The 22,244-nt window shown below is 46.3% G+C and overlaps 1 protein-coding gene across 4 annotated transcripts in view; it reads left to right on the forward strand.

Annotated features, from left to right (window-relative positions):
* Positions 1-3,555: 3,555 nt before the first annotated feature.
* The window catches only part of OLFML2B (olfactomedin like 2B), a 49,212-nt gene continuing 30,523 nt past the window's right edge, over positions 3,556-22,244 (forward strand). Inside the window, exons 1-3 of one of the 4 annotated variants that reach the window (XM_019987024.2) lie at positions 3,556-4,234; positions 6,668-6,931; positions 9,724-9,831. In XM_019987024.2, coding sequence (XP_019842583.2) covers positions 4,061-4,234; positions 6,668-6,931; positions 9,724-9,831 — 546 coding nt within the window. In that variant the 5' untranslated portion in view covers positions 3,556-4,060. The remainder of the gene's footprint in view (positions 4,235-6,667; positions 6,932-9,723; positions 9,832-22,244) is intronic. The other 3 variants (XM_019987017.2, XM_019987031.2, XM_019987028.2) reach the window with 3 other exon arrangements.

Below are 22,244 nucleotides of genomic sequence, written 5' to 3' on the forward strand. Positions count from 1 at the left end.
TTTCAATCTTTCCCAGCATCAGGGGCTTTTCCAGCTAGTCAGTTCTCACATCACACGGCCAAGGAGCTTCAGCTTCAGCATCAGACCTTATTTCCTTTAGGATTGACTGGTTTGATTTCCTTGCAGTCCAAGGGACTCTTAAGAATCTCCTCTAACACCACAGTTCAAAAGCATCAGTTCTTCGGCGCTCAGCTTTCTTTATGGTTCAACTCCCACATCCATACAAGACTACGGGAAAACCCATAGTTTTGACTAGACACATCTTCATCAGCAAAGTAATGTCTCTGCTTTTTAATATGCTGTCTAGGTTGGTCATAGCTCTTCTTCCAAGGAGCAAGTGCCTTTTAATTTCACGGCTGCAGTCACCATCTGCAGTAATTTTGGAGCCCATGTCACTATTTCCATTGTTGCCATCTATTTGCCATGAAGTGATTAATGGGACTGGATGCCATGATCTTCATTTTTTTAATTTTGAGTTTTAAGCCAGCTTTTTCACTCTCCTTTTTCACTGTTATCAAGAGGCTCTTTAGTTTCTCTTCTGTTTCTGCCATAGGGTGGTGTCATTTGCATATCTGAGGTTATTGATATTTCTCCCAGCAATCTTGATTCCAGCTTGTGCTTCATTCAGCCCAGCGTTTCTCATGATGTACTCTGCATATAAGTTAAATAAGCAGGGTGACAGTATACAGCCTTGACGTACTCCTTACCCAGTTTGGAACCAGTCCATTGTTCTATGTGTGGTTTTAACTGTTGCTTCATGACTTGCATTCAGATTTCTCAGGAGGCAGGTCAGGTGGTCTGGTAGGCCCATCTCTTTAAGAATTTTCCACACTTTGTTGTGATGCACACAGTCAAAGGCTTTGGCATAGTCAATGAAGCAGAAGTAGATGTTTTTCTGGAAATCTTTTGCTTTTCCTATGATTCATTTGGATGTTTGGACATTGGCAATTTGATCTCTGGTTCCTCTGCCTTTTCTAAATCCAGCGTGAACATCTGGAAGTTCTTGCTTCATGTACATCTAGAAGTTCAAGGCTTCGGTTGAAGCCTTGCTTGGAAAATGTTGAGCATGACTTTCCTGGCATGTGAAATGAGTGCAATTGTGCGGTAGTTTGAACATTCTTTGGCATTGACTTTCTTTGGGACTGGAATGAAAACTGACCTTTTCCTGTCCTGTGGTCCCTGCTGAGTTTTCCAAATTTGCTGGCATATTGAATGCAGCACTTTCACAGCATTATCTTTTAGGATTTGAAATAGCTCAACTGGAAATCCATCACCTCCACTAGCTTTGTTCATAGTGATACGTGATGCTTCCTATGGCCCACTTGACTTCACACTCCAGGATGTCCTGCTCTTGGTGAGTGATCACACCATCGTGGTTATCTGGGTTATTAAGATCTTTTTTTTGTATAGTTCTTCTGTGTATTCTTGCCACCTCTTCTTAATATTGTTTGCTTCTGTTAGGTCCATACTGTTTCTGCCCTTTATTGTACCCATCTTTGCATGAAATGTTCCCTTGGTATCTCTAATTTTCTTAAAGAGATCTCTAGTCTTTCCCATTCTATCGTTTTCCTCTATTTCTTTGCATTGATCACTGAGGAAGGCTTTCTTACCTCCTTGCTATTCTTTGGAACTCTGCATTCAAATGGATCTACCTTTCCTTTTCTCCTTTGCCTTTAGCTTCTCTTCTTTTCACAGCTATTTGTAAGGCCTCCTCAGCAACCATGTTGCCTTTTTGCATTTCTTTTTCTTGGGGATGGTCTTGATCACTGCTTCCTGTACCATGTCATGAACCTCCATCCATAGTTCTTCAGGCACTCTGTCTATCAGATCTAATCCCTTGAATCTATTTGTCACTTCTACTGTATAATTATAAGGCATTTGATTTAGGTCATACCTGAATGATCTAGTGGTTTTCCCCACTTTTTCAGTTTAAGTCTGAATTTTGCAATAAGGAGTTCATGATCTGAGCCACAGTCAGCTTATTTTTGCTGATCTTCCCCATCTTTGGCTGCAAAGAATATAATCAATCTGATTTCAGCACTGACCATCTGGTGATGTCCATGTGCAGAGTCTTCTCTTGTGCTGTTAGAAGATGATGTTTGTTATGACCAGTGTGTTGTCTTGGCAAAACTCTGTGCTTCTCTCAACCAGCATCGTTTATATGAGCTGAAATCTCATAGTTTATTATTTAGATTATGAGGACCCTTTTTCCTTACTATAAAGGCACAGTGTTTGAATTTCCCAAAGATGCGTGACACTTCTCACATCTTCTAAAGGGTCTGGCTCTGTTTTGCATTTCCACAGTTGTCTCAGAAGGTGCAATGCCGTTCCTTTAATTCAGACACTGTTAATCTTCACAGTTGGTTTATAGAACGGAACCTAATTAAGGGATACTGTAGCACAGTTGCACACTGTTGAAGGTGGACATCTTCTAAGAGATCATCTAGTGACAGAGATCCTGACAATTGTCCCAAACCATGAAGACAGTAAGAGTTGTACCCTTGGACAATCAACTGCATCTCCGATAGTAGCTCCCCCTTCCCCCTGGCCCCCACCCACAGACTGTCAGAGATTTACTGAAAAAACTACTCTCTTTGTTTTTAATAATTACACAACTTAGCTATGGTTTTTCCAATAGTCATGTGTGGATGTGAGAGTTGGACTATAAAGAAAGCTGAGCCCGAAGAATTGATGCTTTTGAACTGTGGTGTTGGAGAAGACTCTTGAGAGTCCCTTGGACTGCAAGGAGATCCAACCACGCCATCCTAAAGGAAATCATTCCCGGGTGTTCATTGACTGATGTTGAAGGTGAAACTCCAATACTTTGGCCACCTAAGGCGAAGAGCTGACTCATTTGAAAAGACCCTGATGCAGGGAAAGATTGAGGGCGGGAGGAGAAGGGGACGACAGAGGATGAGATGGTTGGATGGCATCACCCACTCAATGGATATGGGTTTCAGTAGACTCCGGAGTTGGTGATGGACAGGGAGGCCTGGCCTGCTGTGGTTCATGGGGTCGCAAAGAGTCGGATACGACTGAGCGACCGAATTGAGCTGAGGACACTCCTGCAGAGAGTTCAATAGTTACCCTCTGGGTGGAGGTATTACCAGGTTCTAAAGCTGTGGCAGGCGAGCAAACGACCAGTGGCGCCAAGTTCAAAGCTGCCAAGAGTCTTTCCAGAGTCGTCCGGGAAAAGAAACATCCAAGAGCAAATGTTCCTTCCGTCCTCCAGGTGCAATAAAAGGAGGGTGTTGAGGATCCATCTATACTGGCTCGCGCTTGGAGAGAGCTCTTGGTGCCTACCTGCCAACCCACAGGAAACTCGCTCCTCTCGGAGAGAACGGGCACAAGGAATCCCCGAACTTCAAGGACCCGGCTCAGGGTAACTTCTCTCCCATTTGCGGTCAGATGAAAGAGGCGCCCTTCCGACGTCACCCCTGGAGGGCGTGAGCAGCAGCTGAGGTCGAGTCGGGGGCGGGGTCGGCTGGTCTCCCCGCCGCCCGAGCCCAGGGCGCTTCCCGGTCCTCCTCCTCCTCCGCGCGGTAACTGGCTGCATCCCCGCGGCCCGGCACAATAGAGGCTCCGCCCTCCCTCCGCGCCAGCGCTGCGCGGCGCCCTGGCCCAGCAGCTCTCGGCACCGCCGCCGCTGCCGGCCCCGCACTCCCACAGGGCCCGGGTGCGCACCCAGGCTTCACGCCGCCCGCCCCGGCGCGCAGCGCCCCGCTCGCATCCGCCCGGACCCGCTCCTTCCACCTGAGCCCTCTCCAGAGGACGACGCGCTCGCCTTGCCACCTCCACCTTCCTTGTCACCTCCTTCTGCCCTGCGCCCCACTGTCTACCGGCTGATCGCGTCGGGAAGGAGATGACCAGGGTCTCTGGGGTGCACATTCCTGCCCCGCCCGGCCGCACCCAGCTCTAGAGCAGTCACTTTGGGGCTCCAGCCAAGACACCCTCTCGCCTCACTCCTTGCTGAGATACCCGCGCCCCCCGCCCCACCACCCTCCGCACCGGACCCCAGCCATTCTTCCAAGGGGCCGAGCTCCCTCTTGTCGCCTTCCTCATGGCCAAGTCTTTGCTGCTAGTTCTCTGCTTCGCTCTGGTTACGACTCTGGGCTGGGGGTACAGCGCTCCCCCCACCGGGACGATCGATCCCCCAGATGTGCAGACGGTGGCACCCACAGAGGATGAGACTCTGCAAAACGAAGCAGACAACCAGGAGAACGTGTTATCTCAGGTAGGCTGCGAGTCCCATGCCCACTCCTTTGGCCCCAGTGATGGCAAGAGCCTTAAGACGGTCCCCGCTGAAGCGTTTGGAGGCAGCTGTTTGTCCCTCCATTACCGAAGGGGAGGGCTTTTGCTTTTCATTTATCAGAACATTTTCTTAACTGAAGAGACATGGGTCCTCCTCTCAAAGTCATAGGGGCTTTCAAGGTTACAGAATCAGGAAAAAGGAGAGAAGGAAGGGAGACACGTCACAACTCCCTGAGAAGAAAGAAAAAATATCAAAACCTTTTGGTTCAAGGGTTGTGGAAAGTATGGCCATCTCTTGTCTGTGTGGCTGTTCGTCAGAACTGGAATGTGAATACAGGCGGGCGTGTTGGACTGAGGCAGGTGGTGTAACCCATGGGGAGATATTTCATGACCCTGAGTGAGACCCCCAGGGAGGAGAGAGAGCACCAACAAATGTGATGAACATGAGGTGAGCCCCACACGGAGGCACTGATGATAAGTGCCCCCTCACACTGGGGAGATAAGAGGGAAATGCAGATCCACTCAGGTCTGGCAGATGGTGTCAGAGCGGGGAGTGACAGCGGGTAGGAACAGGATCTGTAACACACCCTTTTACAAAAAGCTTTCACTTGTTTAATTTGCCTCAATCCTCAGGCGTGCTTACTCCCGCTCTATAGATAAGGACCGTAAGGCTTGAAACAGTAAAGGGCCCTAGAGATGGGCAGAGCCAGGTCCTCTGACCGTCTGCAGCCCTGATCTCATGACAGTAAAGAACAGTTCTCTCTAGACTGTTTATTTCACGCTTTCCAGGACCGGCCTGATGACTGTGTGTTGGGTGTCACCTTAATCCTAAGGAGGAGGGATGGCTGAAAAAGGATCCCTATAGTGCTGCCTGTGCCTCTACTAAGCCCTTGGACTGGGGTCCTTGACTCTTTCCTGTAGAAAGAATGATCGGCTCCAATTTGGCATTTATCAAACACTAGTCACCTCACCCTTCCTTTAAGAATTATGCTAATATATGCCCTATACTCATCCATAACCTCGCACTGACCCCTAAATCAAAAAGACTTAAAAATCCATCATACTGGGGCTCTGGAGGACCATCAACAAAAACTTTCCTGAAACTTGAGCCTCCTGAAAGGAAGGAATTCACCCAGAGTCTCTGAGTAGGGCTATATAGGAATCTAAGCAGAGTTTCAGAGAGCAGACAGCTATGATTTTCCATCGGCCCATAAAGACCGGCCACTTAAGTCATCTTGAACTACAACTCTGTCTTCCACTGATCCATTCTGCCTTTGACAACAGTCCTAACACAAATATTAGTATTAGAAGAAACCCAACCTTTGCAAGAAAAACATTACAAGACTTCTTTCCCCCAACTGCATCCCAGGAACATATCCACTCCAGGCAAGCTCTGGGCTTGCCTGCCAGGGTCATTAGTCAAAGGAAGGGAACCATTCCCTGTGCCCACAGAGGGAGCCATGACCTTGGGGATATAGGATGTCTTGCAGAGGAGCTGGGGAGGAGCCTTGTCCCCAGCAAGTGCCTAGGATTGTGGTTCCAGCAAGCCTGCCCTTGCGTGTTGTCCTGCCTGGGCAAGCACTCAGAAGGAAATGTTTAGCGCTGTGGAGGCAGTAAGTGCTGCCAGTTTGCTTTCCTGGCTTTGGCCTGGGGTTTGGGTGCAGAAGCTATTCTAGGAGCCAAATGAACCGTTGGGCTGAGTAAACCTACTGACATCTGCATCTGTCTCTCTCCTCCCAGTTTCTTTTTTCCAAATCTAACTCATCCTTTGAGGCCACATCAGATACCACTTCCTTCTAGAAGCCACACTCTGTGGCCTTCTGTTTGAGCTCCCACTGGACTCCCACATCCGGGGTACTTACCACTCCCTGCTTGGGGTGATCGTAACTTATAGACCTCTTGCACAGGAAGCTCTCGAGAGCAGGCTCTCTGACCCATTCATCGCTTTACCTCTCATAGCACCAAGCTCAGTCCCAAGGTGGCACTCAGTAAATGGAGAATGAATGAAGGGGAACAGAAGCCAGCAGTCTTGAAATTGGAATGCCAGTTTTCCAATCCCTCCGCCATCCTTTCTCCTTTCCCTTTTCAGTCTAAATCTGGATTCTAGCTAAGGCAAGTACTATTGGAAGAATGATGGAGCTTATTTGTTTTTTTCCTTTAAGTGATAAAAGACTAAGGCTCCCTGAGACATGCACTCCTTTCCAAAATAAGTAAAGAGAGCTGAACTCAGAGTGCCTTCCAGGAAATGCTAGAGTTAGCAAATTGTGTTGCGATGACCCCTTCAACTCTGCACCAGAGTTATCGGAGATCTCTGGCTAGCAGGACATCTGACAAAGTGAATGTAGAGCCTTTTTCAGGACCCTGATGGATGCTGGTGTTTGCACAGCCCAAACCTGGTCTCTCTGTCTTTGTCCAGTTGCTGGGAGACTATGACAAAGTCAAGGCCGTGTCTGAGGGCTCGGACTGTCAGTGCAAGTGTGTGGTGCGGCCCCTGGGCCGAGATGCCTGCCAGCGGGTCAACGCGGGGAACTCCCGGAAGGAAGACTTCTACACAGTGGAGACCATCACCTCGGGCCCCTCCTGCAAGTGCGCCTGTGTTGCACCTCCGTCTGCCCTCAATCCCTGCGAGGGAGACTTCAGGCTCCAGAAGCTTCGGGAGGCAGACAGCCGGGACTTGAAGGTAGGACCTGGTGGAAGGTGATGCCTGGGTGAGAGGGTGCCTTCGGGACCCTTGAGTCTGACAAGGCTTTTGCTGGGGATCAAGGCCTTGGAGTAAGTGGGCCCTGTTTTAGCCTTTAAAGGAGGTCAGGCTCCAAGCCTCAGAGTGTTGTGTGTGGATCCGGAGCTGATGAATTGACAGACTGGTCATTTGCAACTCTAATGTCTGAGGGTGATGCCTAGAGCAAAGTATGTCTCCCTCTCTTTGGGAGCCAAGGAGGCCGGGCCTGGGAACAGTTGCCAGACCCAGCTGGCCAAAAGAACTCAGCGTTCTTCTCCAGGAAAGTTACTGCCATGATTTACTGTCAGCACAGCAAGCACCCCAGAGACACACAGAGAGCAGTGAGCCTTTAGCCCTCAGTGCAAGAGCTGGGTGACCCAGGGAAGAAGAGGCCTTGGGCCTGCCCAGGTCCGGTCAGCAAACTGCAATCCTATAGAGACACAGACCTGGAGAACAAGTGTACAGATACCAAGGGGAAAGACGGAGGTGGGGGCAATTGGGAGATTGGGATTGGCACATACATACTACTGATACTGTATATAAAATATATAACTAATGAGAATATACTATATAGCACAGGGAACTCTACTTAATTCTCTATGGTGACCTGAAGGGCTTCCCTAGTGGCTTAGATGGTAAAGAATCTGTCTGCAGTGCAGGAGACCCAAGTTCAGTCCCTGGGTCAGGAAGATCCCCTGGAGGAGGGCATGGCAACCCACTCCAGTATTCTTGCCTGGAGAATTTCATGGACAGAGGAGCCTGGCAGGCTATAGTCCATGGGGTTGCAAAGAGTCAGACACGAATGGGTGATCTGAATGGAAAGAAAATCCAAAAAGGAGACGATATATGAATATCTGATATGAGTTAGCAACTGAACAACAGCAATAATATGTACATGTGTGGCTGATTCATTTTGCTGTACAGTCGAAACTAACACAACATTGTAAAGCAACGATACTCACAATTGGAATCCTATAATCCTGGACCACAGGGTGGGGAAACTCAGGCCCTATCTGGGGCAGCCGCATAGGTCAGCTGAGGCCTTCATCTGATCCCCACTTTCCCCTCTTCATCTGTAGTGTGGGCTCATGGGATAAGCTTGATTTGGAGTCAGACTTGGGTTCAAATCATTGCTAGTGCTTGCTGCATGGTGATATACAAGTTATTCAACTGGCCTGACCTCAGTCTCCTTGAATTAAAAAGTAGGAAGAATAACATCTACCTTTGAGGGTTTTGAGCATAGATGAGATGACAACTATTGAGTACGTGGCACAATGACTGACATAGAGTTGGGGCTCCATAGACACATTCCAGTAATGAATGACCATGTCAAGTGCTACTGCTATGCCAGAAGCTGGCGCACACTTGGTAACTGGTCGTCACTGATATTCCTTTAAGCAGAGTTGGGCTTCACCCCACGCCAGTGCTCTTGCCTGGAAAATCCCTTGGACGGAGGAGCCTGGTAGGCTGCAGTCCATGGGGTTGCTAGGAGTTGGATGCAACTGAGCGAGTTCACTTTCACTTTTCACTTTCATGCATTGGAGAAGGAAATGGCAACCCACTCCATGTTCTTGCTGGAGAATCCCAGGGACGGGGGAGCCTGGTGGGCTGCCATCTATGGGGTCGCACAGAGTCGGACACGACTGAAGCCACTTAGCAGTAGCAGCAGCTGGGTTTACCAGTAAAATGAGTGTCCCTGAATTCAGCCATGTCACTTAGAGCTGCAACTCTGCTGTGAAACAATTTCTGAACCAAAGGCACAATCACTCAGTTATAGGATTGGACTCTTGGGGGGTTCTGAAACAATAGCAGGCAAAATTTTAGGAATCAGAGAATCGTCACAGTGCATACTCACTGCCTGCCCTTCCGTGGCTCTCACCCAGGCTTCAGCTATCTTCCTCTGATGCAGAGGAAGGAGATCTTTGAAACATGAGCGCTTCACACACGGAGTTCTTATCTGATAGAAAGGCTGTGGGGCACAAGCATGTCCAGCAAACTCTTCCAGGGATAGTCCTTGGCAGGGAGGCTCACTTTAAGCATCTCTCATCAGCTTCCTGTGCCTAAACTTTGCATGACCTGGATGTCACCATCCAGATGTCACCAGCACCTCAGCCATCTTTCTCCCACCGGCTCTGTACTGGCAGGGAGGACAGTGTCGAAAAAATTGAGACAGCTGGGTACCCCATGACAACTTGCCACCTTAAAGGTGGGCCACTGGGTCTCTTTTACCTCCCAGGGGTAGTTTTGCTTTTAGTGCTAAGGTAAAGCTTGCTGGTGTCTTCCAGGGACTTCAGCAGACAATGCATGTAAGTATTTCAGAAGCATATCCTCAAGGCATGGATGTTAATAAGCCACTTTGTTGAGTGTCTATATATCACTTGCTATGGGCCAAGATATCATGGGGAATCGAGGATGAAGATGACATAGCACTGCTTTCAAGGAGCTCACAGTCTAGTAGGAAAGACAGACATGCATCCAACTGATAGACTTAATAAAGGAAGTACAAATAGTTTGGTGAAGCTATTCAGACCTCAGTTGACTTGTAGGAGTCTCCTATCTTCTTAGCCATGTACTCCAGTAGACAGAACACACCTGCACCATTGGATCTGCCTATCCACCCGCACAAGTGCCAGTTTCTGAGGGGCCTCGCAATTCCTGGCTAGTGGTGTCCCTGTCTAGCCTCCGACGTGGAGCCATCTCCCTCTTGGTCCGTCTGCACCAGCCTTGGACTGATGCCTGCCCTTGTTTCGTAGCTCTCCACCATTATAGACATGCTGGAAGGAGCTTTCTACGGCTTGGATCTCCTGAAGCTGCATTCAGTTACCACCAAACTGGTGGGGCGAGTGGACAAGCTGGAGGAGGTAAGGAAGAGTCTAGATTTCTATATCTTTCTCTTGATCAAACCTCAAAGTGTATTAAAGTCAACCAAAGCCTTGTTTTCAGAAAGCACGTACCCTGGTTATATTTAACTCATTATTCTTTGGAAAGAAAAAAATATACATAAAACACTCATCAAAATCATGCCAAATTGTTGGTGATAAAAAGAAATACCTTCTTTTTTCCATATATAAGAACCACTAAACAATGTATATCTATTTTCCCTTGACTTCGAGGGAACTCAGAGCTGAATAAAATGTAAAAAGTACAATAAGCATCTTACTTCGTATTTTAAGGTGGAGTCATCTCTATTCTGGGTATATGGTTATTAATTTCCTTTCTTAAAGAAACTATTCTGGTGCATGTCTCTGTGTGTGAGAGAGGAGGAGCAGTAATCCATCTCAAATCCATTTTAGAAAAAAAAGACATAAAATGTTTACTAATAAATAATACCCCTTATTGGAAACCATTCAGGCTGCTCACTTCCAGGAAAAGTAGACTAGTAATGTAATGTCCATAGACAGAGATGCATTTGTATGAGTGAGTTCTAAAGAGGTGCACAGCTGGAGCTATGGTTTTCACAGCTGATGGGAGATTGAAGTCGTAAACAGTAATGTTGACATTGATTTGTTGTTGTAATGCTTCAACATGTAAATAAGCAATCATGTAATTATCAGAAAAGGAATGACCATCGTTCAGCCTGATTGATGAGAAGTTCATTGACTGGCATCCAGTCCTTGAATGAATTCTTGAAGCAGTGGCTCAAAGAGCTGCTACTTCAAGTAAAAAACTATTTAATTTTTAGAATGTTAACGTAAGATAAATTTAATAATGAGATGACTGTAAATATATTATTATTCCTCATGAAAAAGTGGGCATTTGGGGGTCTCTTGTGGAGAAGCTGAGGTTCCCTGATGGGTGATTAGTTGAGATAGCAGATGTAGAAGGAGGTGTATATAAGGCTCTTCAAGGGGGCAAAAAGAGCCACTGGACCAGGACTCAGGACGGTGAATTGCTCTTTGTTTGCTGTTCCCACGCAGCCATATCTCACTTTTTCCATCTGTAAAGTGGGAAAGGTCTGCTGCCTACTTTGTGTGTTTCCTGAGGGGATAAAGTTGAACTAACCATTTCATAAATACTTTGAAATGGTTAAAAAAACAAAGCACTCAGGTTATGACCAATGAGAGAGTAGGGGCAAATATCCCTCTGTTGCTTTGCCAGGAGAACTAGGACAAGGATGATGAAATGTTATGGTTTCAAGGATTGATTTCAGCACACTCCTTACACTCCTAAAATGTTCCCAGAAAGAGAACACCACATACAGATGGCCAACAAACACATGAAAAGATGCTCAAGATCACTGATTATTAGAGAAATGCAAATCAAAACTACAATGAGGTATCACCTCATCCCCAACAGAATGACCATCATCAAAAAAATCTACAAACAATAAATGCTGGAGAGAATGTGGAGAAAAGGAAACCCTCCTGTACTGTTGATAGGAATGTAGACTGATGCAGCCACTGTGGAGAGCAATATGGAGATTCCCTAAAAACCTAGGAATAACACTACCGTATGACCCAGCAAGCCCACTACTGGGCATGTACCCTGAGAAAACCATAATTCAAAAAGACACATGTATCCCAATGTTCATTTCTATTGAACATTTACAATAGTCAGGACATGGAAGCAACCTCAATGTTCATTGATGGATGACTGGATAAAGAAATTGTGGTACATATATACAATGGAATATTACTCAGCCATGAAAATAAACAAATTTGAGTCAGTTCTAATGAGGTGGATGAAGCTAGAGCCTATTATACAGAGTGAAATAAATCAGAAAGAGAAAAACAAATATTCGATATTAATGCATATATATGGAATATAGAAAAACGGTACAGATGAGCCTATTTGCAGGGCAGGGATAGAGACACAGAGGTAAAGGACAGATGTGAACACGTGGGAGAAGGAGAAGGTGGGATGAATCGAGAGTGTAGCATTGACAAACATACACTACCAGGTGTCAGAGAGTCCGAAACGCAGAGCTTGGATGCAATCTCTGAAACGACAGAATGACCTCTGTTCATTTCCAAGGCAAACCATTCAATATCACGGTAATCCAAGTCTATGCCCCGACCAGTAACACTGAAGAAGCTGATTTGAATGGTTCTCTGAAGACCTACAAGACCTTTTAGAACTAACACCCAAAAAAGATATCCTTTTCATTATAGGGGACTGGAATGCAAAAGTAGGAAATCAAGAAACACCTGGAGTAACAGGCAAATTTGGTCTTGGAATATGGAATGAAGAAGGGCAAAGGCTAATAGAGTTCTGCCAAGAGAATGCACTGGTCATAGCAAACACCCTCTTCCAACAACACAAGAGAAGACTCTACACATGGACATCACCAGATGGCCAACACTGAAATCAGATTGATTATATTCTTTGCAGCCAAAGATGGAGAAACTCTATACAGTCAGCAAAAACAAGAACGGGAGCTGACTGTGGCTCAGATCATGAACTCCTTATTGCCAAATTCAGACTTAAATTGAGAAAGAAGGGAAAACAACCAGACCATTCAGATATGACCTAAATCAAATGCCTTATGATTATACAGTGGAAGTAAGAAATAGATTTCAAGGGATTAGATCTGATAGACAGAGTGCCTGATGAACTATGGATGGAGGTTTGTGACATTGTACAGGAGACAGGGATCAAGACCATCCCCAAGAAAAAGAAATGCAAAAAAGCAAAATGGCTGTCTGAGGAGGCCTTAGAAATACCTGTGAAAAGAAGGGAAGCGAAAAGCAAAGGAGAAAAGGAAAGATATACCCATTTGAATGCAGAGTTCCAAAGAATAGCAAGGAGAGATAAGAAAGCCTTCCTCAGCTATAAAGCAAAGAAATAGAGGAAAACAATAGAATGGGAAAGACTAGAGTTCTCTTCAAGGAAATTAGAGATACCAAGGGAACATTTCATGCAAAGATGGGCTCAATAAAGGACAGAAATGGTATGGACCTAACAGAAGCAGAAGATATTAAGAAGAAGAATACACAGAACAACTGTACAAAAAAGATCTTCACTACCCAGATAATCACGATGGTGTGATCACTCACCTAGAGCCAGACATGCTGGAATGTGAAGTCAAGTGGGCCTTAGAAAGCATCACTACGAACAAAGCTAGTGGAGGTGATGGAATTCCAATTGAGCTATTCCAAATTCTGAAAGATGATGCTGTGAAAGTGCTGCACTCAATATGTCAGCAAATTTGGAAAACTCAGCAGTGGCCACAGGACTAGAAAAGGTCAGTTTTCATTCCAATCCCAAAGAAAGGCAATGCCAAAGAATGCTCAAACTACCGCACAATTGCACTCATCTCACACACTAGTAAAGTAATGCTCAAAATTCTCCAAGCCAGGCTTCAGCAATATGTGAACTATGAACTTCCAGAACCAGTTCAAGCTGGTTTTAGAAAAGGCAGAGGAACCAGAGATCAAATTGCCAACATTTGCTGGATCATCACAAAAGCAAGAGAGTTCCAGAAAAACATCTATTTCTGCTTTATTGACTATGCCAAAGGCTTTGACTGTGTGGATCACAATAAACTGGAAAGTTCTGAAAGAGATGGGAATACCAGACCACCTAATCTGCCTCTTGAGAAATCTGTATGCAGGTCAGAAAGTGACGGTTAGAACTGGACATGGAACAACAGACTGGTGGGAAAAGGACCACGTCAAGGCTGTATATGGTCACCCTACTTATTTAACTTATATGCAGAGTACATCATGAGAAACGCTGGGCTGGAAGAAGCACAAGCTGGAATCAAGATTGCCGGGAGAAATATCAATAACCTCAGATATGCAGATGACACGACCCTTATGGCAGAAAGTGAAGAACTAAAGAGTCTCTTGATGAAAGTGAAAGAGGAGAGTGAAAAAGTTGGCGTAAAGCTCAACATTCAGAAAACTAAGATCATGGCATCTCGTCCTGTCACTTCATGGCAAATAGATGGGGAAACAGTGGAAACAGTGGCTGACTTTATTTTGGGGGGCTCCAAAATCACTGCAGATGGTGATTGCAGCCATGAAATTAAGATGCTTGCTTCTTGGAAGGAAAGTTATGACTAACCTAGACATCATATTAAAAAGCAGAGACATTACTTTGCCAACAAAGGTCCATCTAGCCAAGGCTATGGTTTTTCCAGGAGTCATGTATAGATGTGAGAGTTGGACTATAAAGAAAGCTGAGCGCAGAAGAATTGATGCTTTTGAACTGTGGTGTTGGAAAAGACTCTTGAGAGTCCCTTGGACTGCAAGGAGATCCAACCAGTCCATTCTGAAGGAGATCAGTCCTGGGTGTTCATTGGAAGGACTGATGTTGAAGCTGAAACTCCAAATCTTTGGCCACCTGATGCGAAGAGTTGACTCATTGGAAAAGACCCTGATGCTGGGAAAGATTAAGGGCAGGAGGAGAAGGGGACGACAGATGAGATGGTTGGCTGGCATCACCAACTCAATGGACATGGGTTTGGGTGGACTCTGGGAGTTGGTGGTGGACAGGGAGGCCTGACGTGCTGCGGTTCATGGAGTCGCAAAGAGTCAGACACGACTGAGTGGCTGAACTGAACTGATGTGTAAAACAGATAACTGATGGGAAGCTGCTGTATGACACAGGGAGCTTCACCCAGTACTCTGTGATGACCTAGAGGAGTAGGGTGGGGATCGGGGTGGGAGGAGGCATGAGAGGGAAGGTATACATGTATACTTATGGCTGCTTCATGTTGCTGTATGGCAGAAACCAACATAACATCGTAAAGCAATTATCCTCCAATTAAAAATTTTTTTAAAGATAGAGAACACCAGAGCCTTCTCAACTACCCGTAGCCTTAACTCCCTCAGGGCTGGGATGAAGTGCTGTCTGAACGTGGCCGTTTGCTCTGGGAGGGTTGGTAGGTCCATAGTCACTTCAGTTGTGAGGTCTTATGAGTGGGGTCAGGGTACTGGAGCCCAAACTTGGAGGCAGGCCAAGGTGGCCAATAGGATCTTGGCAGTCTACGCTTATCACCCTACTCCTCCTGGAGGGGCTCCCTAAGAGAATCAGGCTACTTGGCTTCTTGAGTCTTTCCTTCCCTGATAGTAATAGCTAGACTGATGGGATTGGGAATGGTCAACAGCATCCTACTACCTACGGACTTCATGCAGGCCTGGGATTCTTCCTCCCTTTTAGAACCAGCTTCTGCTTCTTTCATATGGGTTCAAAAGGAATTAGACCACGATCCAACTGGACCTTCAAAGTTGAAAAGTACCTCCCTTTCCCTTGGCCCCTAGAACCATCCAAATGTGCAGGAACATCGGTAACAGCCTCCTCTTCTGCTTTTACCTGACCTTGGCAGCCACATGTTTTTCATTCTCTCTGGAGAACACAGCCTGGGAAAGGTGGCTCTGCGGGTAGAACACAGTGCTCATGAGGCCAAGGTCAGGCACTCAGCCTCTGAGAAGGCCAGTGCGCTGAGCTTTGTTGAAGGGCTATAATCTGTTTCCAGCCTTGTCTAGCAGCTGAGCCCTCTCTGCTGGCAAAGGAGGGGGCTGGGGGTGAATTTGGTGCAATGCTGCTACCCAGCAGCATCTATCTTCTGAACAGTCAGTCACTGGGTTTTCGCCAAAACTAACCATAGTTACATTGATGAGAGCTATCTCTTTTTCAGAACTACGGAATGTTTAGTAGCAAGAACTGGAACCTTTGTAATCATCATCATCATCCCTTATATTTGTATAGCGTTAGTGGTTTTACTTAGTGGCTTCTCCAGGGGCTCAGTGGTAAAGGATCTGCCTGCAATGCAGGAACAATGCAGGAGACATGGGTTCAATCCCTGGGTCAGGAAGATCCCCTGGAGGAGGGCATGGCAACCTACTCCAGTGTTCTTGCCTGGAGAATCCCGTGGACAGTAGAACCTGGTGAGCTATAGTCCATGGGGTCACAAAGAGTTGGACACGACTGAAGTGACTTAGCAGCAGCAGTAGTTTTAAAGCATTCCATTTATATTTAGTTTCTTTGTTCCTATGAGCTGGACAAGACATGAGACCAAAGGAAATTAAATGGCTTTCCTACAGACACAGTGCTGGGAAAGAATAGGCTGGAGCTCAGGTCATCTGGTTCCTTGTCCAGGCTCTTTCTAATAAACCTTATAAGTGTCTTCAAATCATTGCTAGTTGCCCTGGGAGCATCAGTTTTTCCTAACCAGAACTTATAGCAATAGTCCTTCCAAGGGAATTTCTAGGCAAAACCATGGCCATATCCCATAAATCTTGTTAAATAGGATTAAATTTGAGTTAGGGAAGGTCTCATCCAGTGAAAGTTTCCCCAACAGGCAGCCCAAGATGACGAGGTGCTTTGGTGTGACAGTGAATAATGATGGGCCTGGGCCTTGGGCCCACAGACCAGAGTCTCTTGTCTTTAGGTCTGGCCACTCGTCTCCTGGCTCTTGCTGGCCAACTCCGTCTGCAGTCTGTGCACATTGAAAAGGCAGAATGCTGGGTAAATGGAAAAAACACTCCGTCTCCAGCCTGACTCTGCAGGAGGAATGGAATTGAACCTCTGCTCCTGGCCTTTGGATATTCTTGAATCCCAAGGAGAGTTCTTTGGAGGTCAGACCAGACAAAAGGAGTCAAATGGAGGGGCATTTTGCCCAGAGTAAGATCAGAACTTGGCAGAAGAAGCAGGCACATACACATGTGTGCATCCACCTCGGCTCTGTAGCAGGATTTAAGAATGGAAACTCCATTTGCAGATGAAAGAGGAAGGAAGGAGAGAGAAATGGAATCTGAACTGTTGAGAATCTCACCTCCTGGTAAAGTGAGCTCTGGGAGCTCTGCTTGGTGGAGTGATTTTGGTTGAGCTTGTGTTTTAAATGGTGAAAAATAGCACATGCATAGGAAAGTGCATAAACAATGAATGTACAGCTTAGCAAATCATTATAAAGCGAATACCCGTGCAACCACCACCCAGCTCAAGAAACAGAGCAATGCTAACACCCTAAAAGCTCCCCACATGCCCTCTTCCCACTTATTAGGTTGGTGCAAATGTAATTACGGTTTTGGACCATGAATTTTAAATCATTTTAACTAGGCTCAAACACAGCTTTATTAATCAAAAATAGGAGCTATTACAATCAACACATTTTTACCAAAGAGAAATGTTTTATTCCTGTAGCATAAAAATCCATGCCTTGGGATTCAGCAAACTCTTGGAAAGCATTTTCTGCATCCTGCTGCCTTGGAAACATTTTCCTTGCAAAAAGTTGTCAAGATGCTTGAAAAAGCAGTACTGGGTTGGCAAGAGGTCAGGTGAATATGGTGGATGTGGCAAAACTTGGTAGCCCGATTCATTCCACTTTGAAGCGTTGATTGTACGATGTGTGGTCAGGCGTTGTCATGGAGAAGAATTGGGCCCTTTCTGCTGACTGATGCAGGCTGCAGGCATTGCAGTTTTCGCTGCATCTCATTGATCTGCTGAGCGTACTTTTCAGATGGAATGGTTTCACCAGGATTCAGAAAGTTGTAGTGGATCTGTCAGCAGACAACCAGTGACCGTGACCTTTCTTGGTGCAAGTTTGGCTTTGGGAAGTGCTTTGGAGCTTCTCAGCCCAACCACTGAGCCAGTTATCATATACAATCCACTTTCTGTCACATGTCACAATCCAATTGAGAAATAGTTTGTTGTTGTTGCATAGAATAAGAGAAGAGAGCACTTCAAAATGATGATTTTTAAAAATTTCTGGACAGCTCATGAGGCACCCACTTACTGAGCTTTCTCACCTTTGCAGTTTGTTTCAAATGCCAAACTACTGTAGATGGTTGACGTTGAGTTCTTTGCCAACTTCTCATGTAGTTGTAAGAGGATTAGGTTCAATGATGGCTCTGAGTTGTCGTTGTCAACTTCTTACGTCCAGCCACTGTGCTCCTCAGCTTCAAGGCTCTCAACTCTTGCAAAACTTCTTGCATTGTATACCGCTGCACTGTATGTTCATTAGCAGCTCCTGGACTAGAGGCGTGGTTGATGGTGCAAGATGTCTTGCCGCTTTACAACCCATTTTTGAACTCAAATAAGAAAATTGCTCGAATTTGCTTTCTAACTTCATTTCCATGCTGCTGCTGCTGCTGCTAAGTCGCTTCAGTTGTCTCCGACTCTGTGCGACGCCATAGACGGCAGCCCACCAGGCTCCCCCGTTCCTGGGATTCTCCAGGCAAGAACACTGGAGTGGGTTGCCATTTCCTTCCCCAATGCATGAAAGTGAAAAGTGAAAGTGAAATTGCTGTCATGTCCGACTCTTAACGACCCCATGGACTGCAGCCTACCGGGCTCCTCTGTCCATGGGATTTTCCAGGCAAGAGTACTGGAGTGGGGTGCCATCGCCTTCTCTGAACTTCATTTCCATAGTCTAAGGTAAATATAAAATGGTGAGTAATGTCATAAGCAAAAAAAAACATAAAGCAAGAAATGCACATTAAAATGAGGTATAACATGACCACATTTATTTAGAATATATTCCAATATCAAATGGTAAATTTCAACAATGCAAAACCTCAGTTTTTTTTTACCCCAACCTAATACATCCCATCCCTGAAAGGAACCTCTATCCTTAACTTTGTTAATCATCTTCCTCGCTTTTCTTTACAGTTTCATCACCTAAAGATACATCCCTAAACACAATAGTTCTGTTTGTTAACTTTAAATACATAGAATCCTACAGAAGTATGTGTGTATGTGTGTTAGGTTTCTTTCATTCAACTTAAAGATTTTATGTCAATTCTGTGGCTTGTAGTTCATTCAGTTTTATTCCTGTGTAGTATTCTAGTGTGAGATTATACCACAATTTGCTGATCTTGCCTACTGGTGGTGAATATGGGGGTTATTTTTAGTTTTGTGATTCATAGTAGCCCCAGGAGCACCCATCTAAAAGCCCGTCCCCCACACACGTACGTTTCTTTATGATACGTAAGTGGGAATGAGACCACTGGGTTGTTATGCTTATCACGTTTTAAGGGGTATGATTGGCCTTCCGAGTCCACATGTTTTGCATCAGTAGATTCAACGCACCGTGGCCAAAATATTGGAGCTTCAGCATCTGTCCTTCCAATGAATAAAATGGTGTAGTAGTTGCATAAACCCACAGACATCTTACCATATACTTTAATTCATCTCTAGATTACTCACAATACCTAATACAATGCAAATGTTATGTATGTGTGGCAAACTCAATGTTTGTTTTTTGGAGCTTTCTGGAATTTTGCGGGGAATATTTATGATCCACCTGATGCAAAGAGCTGATGGAAAAGACCCTGGGATGCTGGGAAAGATTGAGGGCAGGAGGAAAAGGGGGTGACAGGGTGAGATGGTTGGATGGCATCATAAACTCAATTGACAAGAGTTTGAGCAAACTCCAGGAGATAGTGAAGGACAGAGAAGCCTGGTGTGCTTCAGTCCATGGGGTCAAGAAGAGTCTGACACAGCTGAGCTACTGAACAACACCATTTTGTATAAAGGACTTGAATGGATTCTCTTATCTGTTCTCGGGGGTCCTAGAACTAATTTCCTGCAGATACCAAGGGACAACTTTATTGCCATACTGTTCTCCCCAGTGACACCTCTAGCAGGCTGTGAATACTCCATACCCATTTTTACCGAAAGTTGGTATTGACAGACTTTCTAATTTTTATATATTTGGAGCATGTATCTTAGTATAACCATTTCATTGTGTTTCAAAAACTTACGCTTCAAAACGTCTTTCCTATTCACGTAGTGGAGGCCTGAAACCGCATGGGCATTCCTCTAGAACTGGTCCAAGTAAAAGGAACATCTAAGGTGGTCAGTGGTCCAAGAACCTTCAGTGTGGTAGATCCAGACTGACCCTTTTTTGAAAATGGCTGGAAAAGGGAAGGGGATGCACGAAGTAGCGGTATGTATTGGAGTTGAGGTGGGTGTAGGCACAAATATGGAGAAGGCGATGGCACCCCACTCCAGTACTCTTGTCTGGAAAATCCCGTGGACGGAGGAGCCTGGTGGGCTGCAGTTCATGGGGTCGCACAGAGTCGGACACGACTGAAGCGACTTAGTAGCAGCAGCAGCAGCAGCAGGCACAAATATGGGCTTCCCAGGTGGCACTAGTGGTAAAGAACCCGCCTGCCGATGCATAAGACGTAAGAGATGTGGGTTCAATCCCTGGGTGGGAAGAGCCCCTGGAGAAGGGAATGGCAACCCACTCCAATATTATTGCCTGGAGAATCCCATGGACAGAGGAACCTGGCGGGCTACAGTCCATAGCGTCGCAAAGAGTCGGACATGGCCGAGCGACTAAGCACAGCACAGGCGCAGAGTAGAAGTGCCAGGAGAGATAGGAATTAGAAGTCTAGAAGGAAAATCTGTAGCCTCCAAAGGCAAAGGCAGAACCTATTCATTGCATGACTCTTTTCACTCCAGGGCACAGATTCAGCCCAGAAGACTTTTGCTCTGAGTGCACTCAGAGATACAAAGACCTGTAGGCTGCCCAGGCCTAAAAGTGCCTTCTGACGGCAGAGGGACAAGACGCAAGGGTACAGCTGTGGTACCACCAACTGCTTCCAGGAGTAGATTTATTCTCGAAGTAAAGAAAAAGACAAACAGAGGGACAGCTCATTAAAATAATTTATTCTAGCTTCAAGGCTTTCATTGGATTAAGTCATGCCCATAAAAACTGCAAAACTTGGTGAAGGAATGCCTCACCCCCACTTAGCTGCAGGACACCTGTCAACATTTATAATTACTTGGAGGTGACTGTTTACACGTGTGCTCTTGCATGTGTGTGGGTGCCTAGCCCAGGCTCTTAAAATAGATGCATGCCTACAAGCTTTCCAAAGTGTGATTTCTGTTGCCCAAGCGTGTGTGTGTGGCTCTTTCCCTCGCACCTGCCTGCTGGAGTTTGCAAACCCCATCCATGAATACAGATGGCACTGTGGAACCTTGTGTGTCATCTGAAGGCTTTTCTCCTGATAATGTTGCATCCAAGTGAGATTTAAAGTCTACAATGGATTTACCAGACCCAGAGCTGGCCCTCTCCCCAGAATGTGTTGGCATAAGCATTGCTGAGGGCTTCGCCCCCAGACGTAAGGATGTGGTGGCCTTTGTGTTTCTGGTCTGGAAGGCAAGATCAAAAGATCATTCCTGACACTGGGGGATACATCTCTTTACCAACTAATGGGGAAATGTAACTTTTGTCTGTGCAGACCAGGCCGTGAGTCAGGGGAGCTGTCTCTTTCCAAGCCTTTCCTTTCTGCCCTCCCTCCACTCACATCAAGACACCAAGTGCACTGTCTTCCTATTGTTCACAGAAGGGTTTGCTGTAAATCTTTTCACTCTCCTCCTCACTCCAGTGTGGCCTGGAAAGGAGTGTCACTCGCCCTGCCTGACCAGAGTGTCCTCATCTGTGAAATGGGAAAGGATTGGAGATAAGATTTCTAAGATATATTTCAGTTCCAATGTTAATTCACATCTTAGTAAGGGCTCAGGTCAATATATTATCTCTCCTGGGGTTGTCTACACTTCAAATCTAATTTGTCACTGTGGCATGAAAGGTTTTCTTCTTGGCTAAAGGGGTTTACGGTGTGAGCATCTGTCCTACATCCACTGGCCCAGGAATAGCTTAGAGCTGCCATGATGTAAGGAGTGCATGGCTATACTTACAGGATTGGTCATCAGAGGCCTAGAACTTCTTGCTTTTTATGTGTTTGACTATCTTCCAGGCTCTGAACGTCTTGAGGACAACCTGGGTCTAAGTTATTTTTGTTTGCTGGATTTTAGCCCCGCATGGGGTGTGGACCAAATGGTCAGCAGCTGTTTGGTTGAGGGAGTGATGGAACACGTCAGCCGGCCACCCCTGCAGCACGGGCCTGCTACCGTCTCCACCAGCTGCAGTCAGGGATTGTGTGGCGCCCCGGCTGTCCCGTCAGCTGGAGCACCGGCTGCTTCTAGCTGCTCTCCCTTGCAGCTCTCCTCCAAGGGCTGCAGACAGCTGTCTTCAGGGGTGGCTGTCCCAGGCAACCTGGTCCTAGTCATGTCCTGGAGGCCTCTGAGGAGGTGCGGCAGGGTGAGTTGACGAGAACTTCGAGCCCTGCCACCAGGTCCAGTGACCCCCGCCCCCCGCACTGTCACACTTCCCTCCCACAAGCACCCTGCTCCCTTCACCCTCAAGCTTACCATCTGCACTGGAGCCCTGTGTCCCAGGTGGGGGCTGGACGTGCCTGCTACACGAGTCGGGACCGTGCTTTGGCCCAGCTGCAATCTTGCGTGGTCTCCTTCTACAGGACTCCTTCACATCACACCAGCCTTGAGTCCTCACCTTCCTCCCTGTCCCAGCCACAGG

The sequence above is a fragment of the Bos indicus genome, chromosome 3 (genome assembly GCF_029378745.1).
Source record: "Bos indicus isolate NIAB-ARS_2022 breed Sahiwal x Tharparkar chromosome 3, NIAB-ARS_B.indTharparkar_mat_pri_1.0, whole genome shotgun sequence".
NCBI classification, from domain to species: domain Eukaryota; kingdom Metazoa; phylum Chordata; class Mammalia; order Artiodactyla; family Bovidae; genus Bos; species Bos indicus.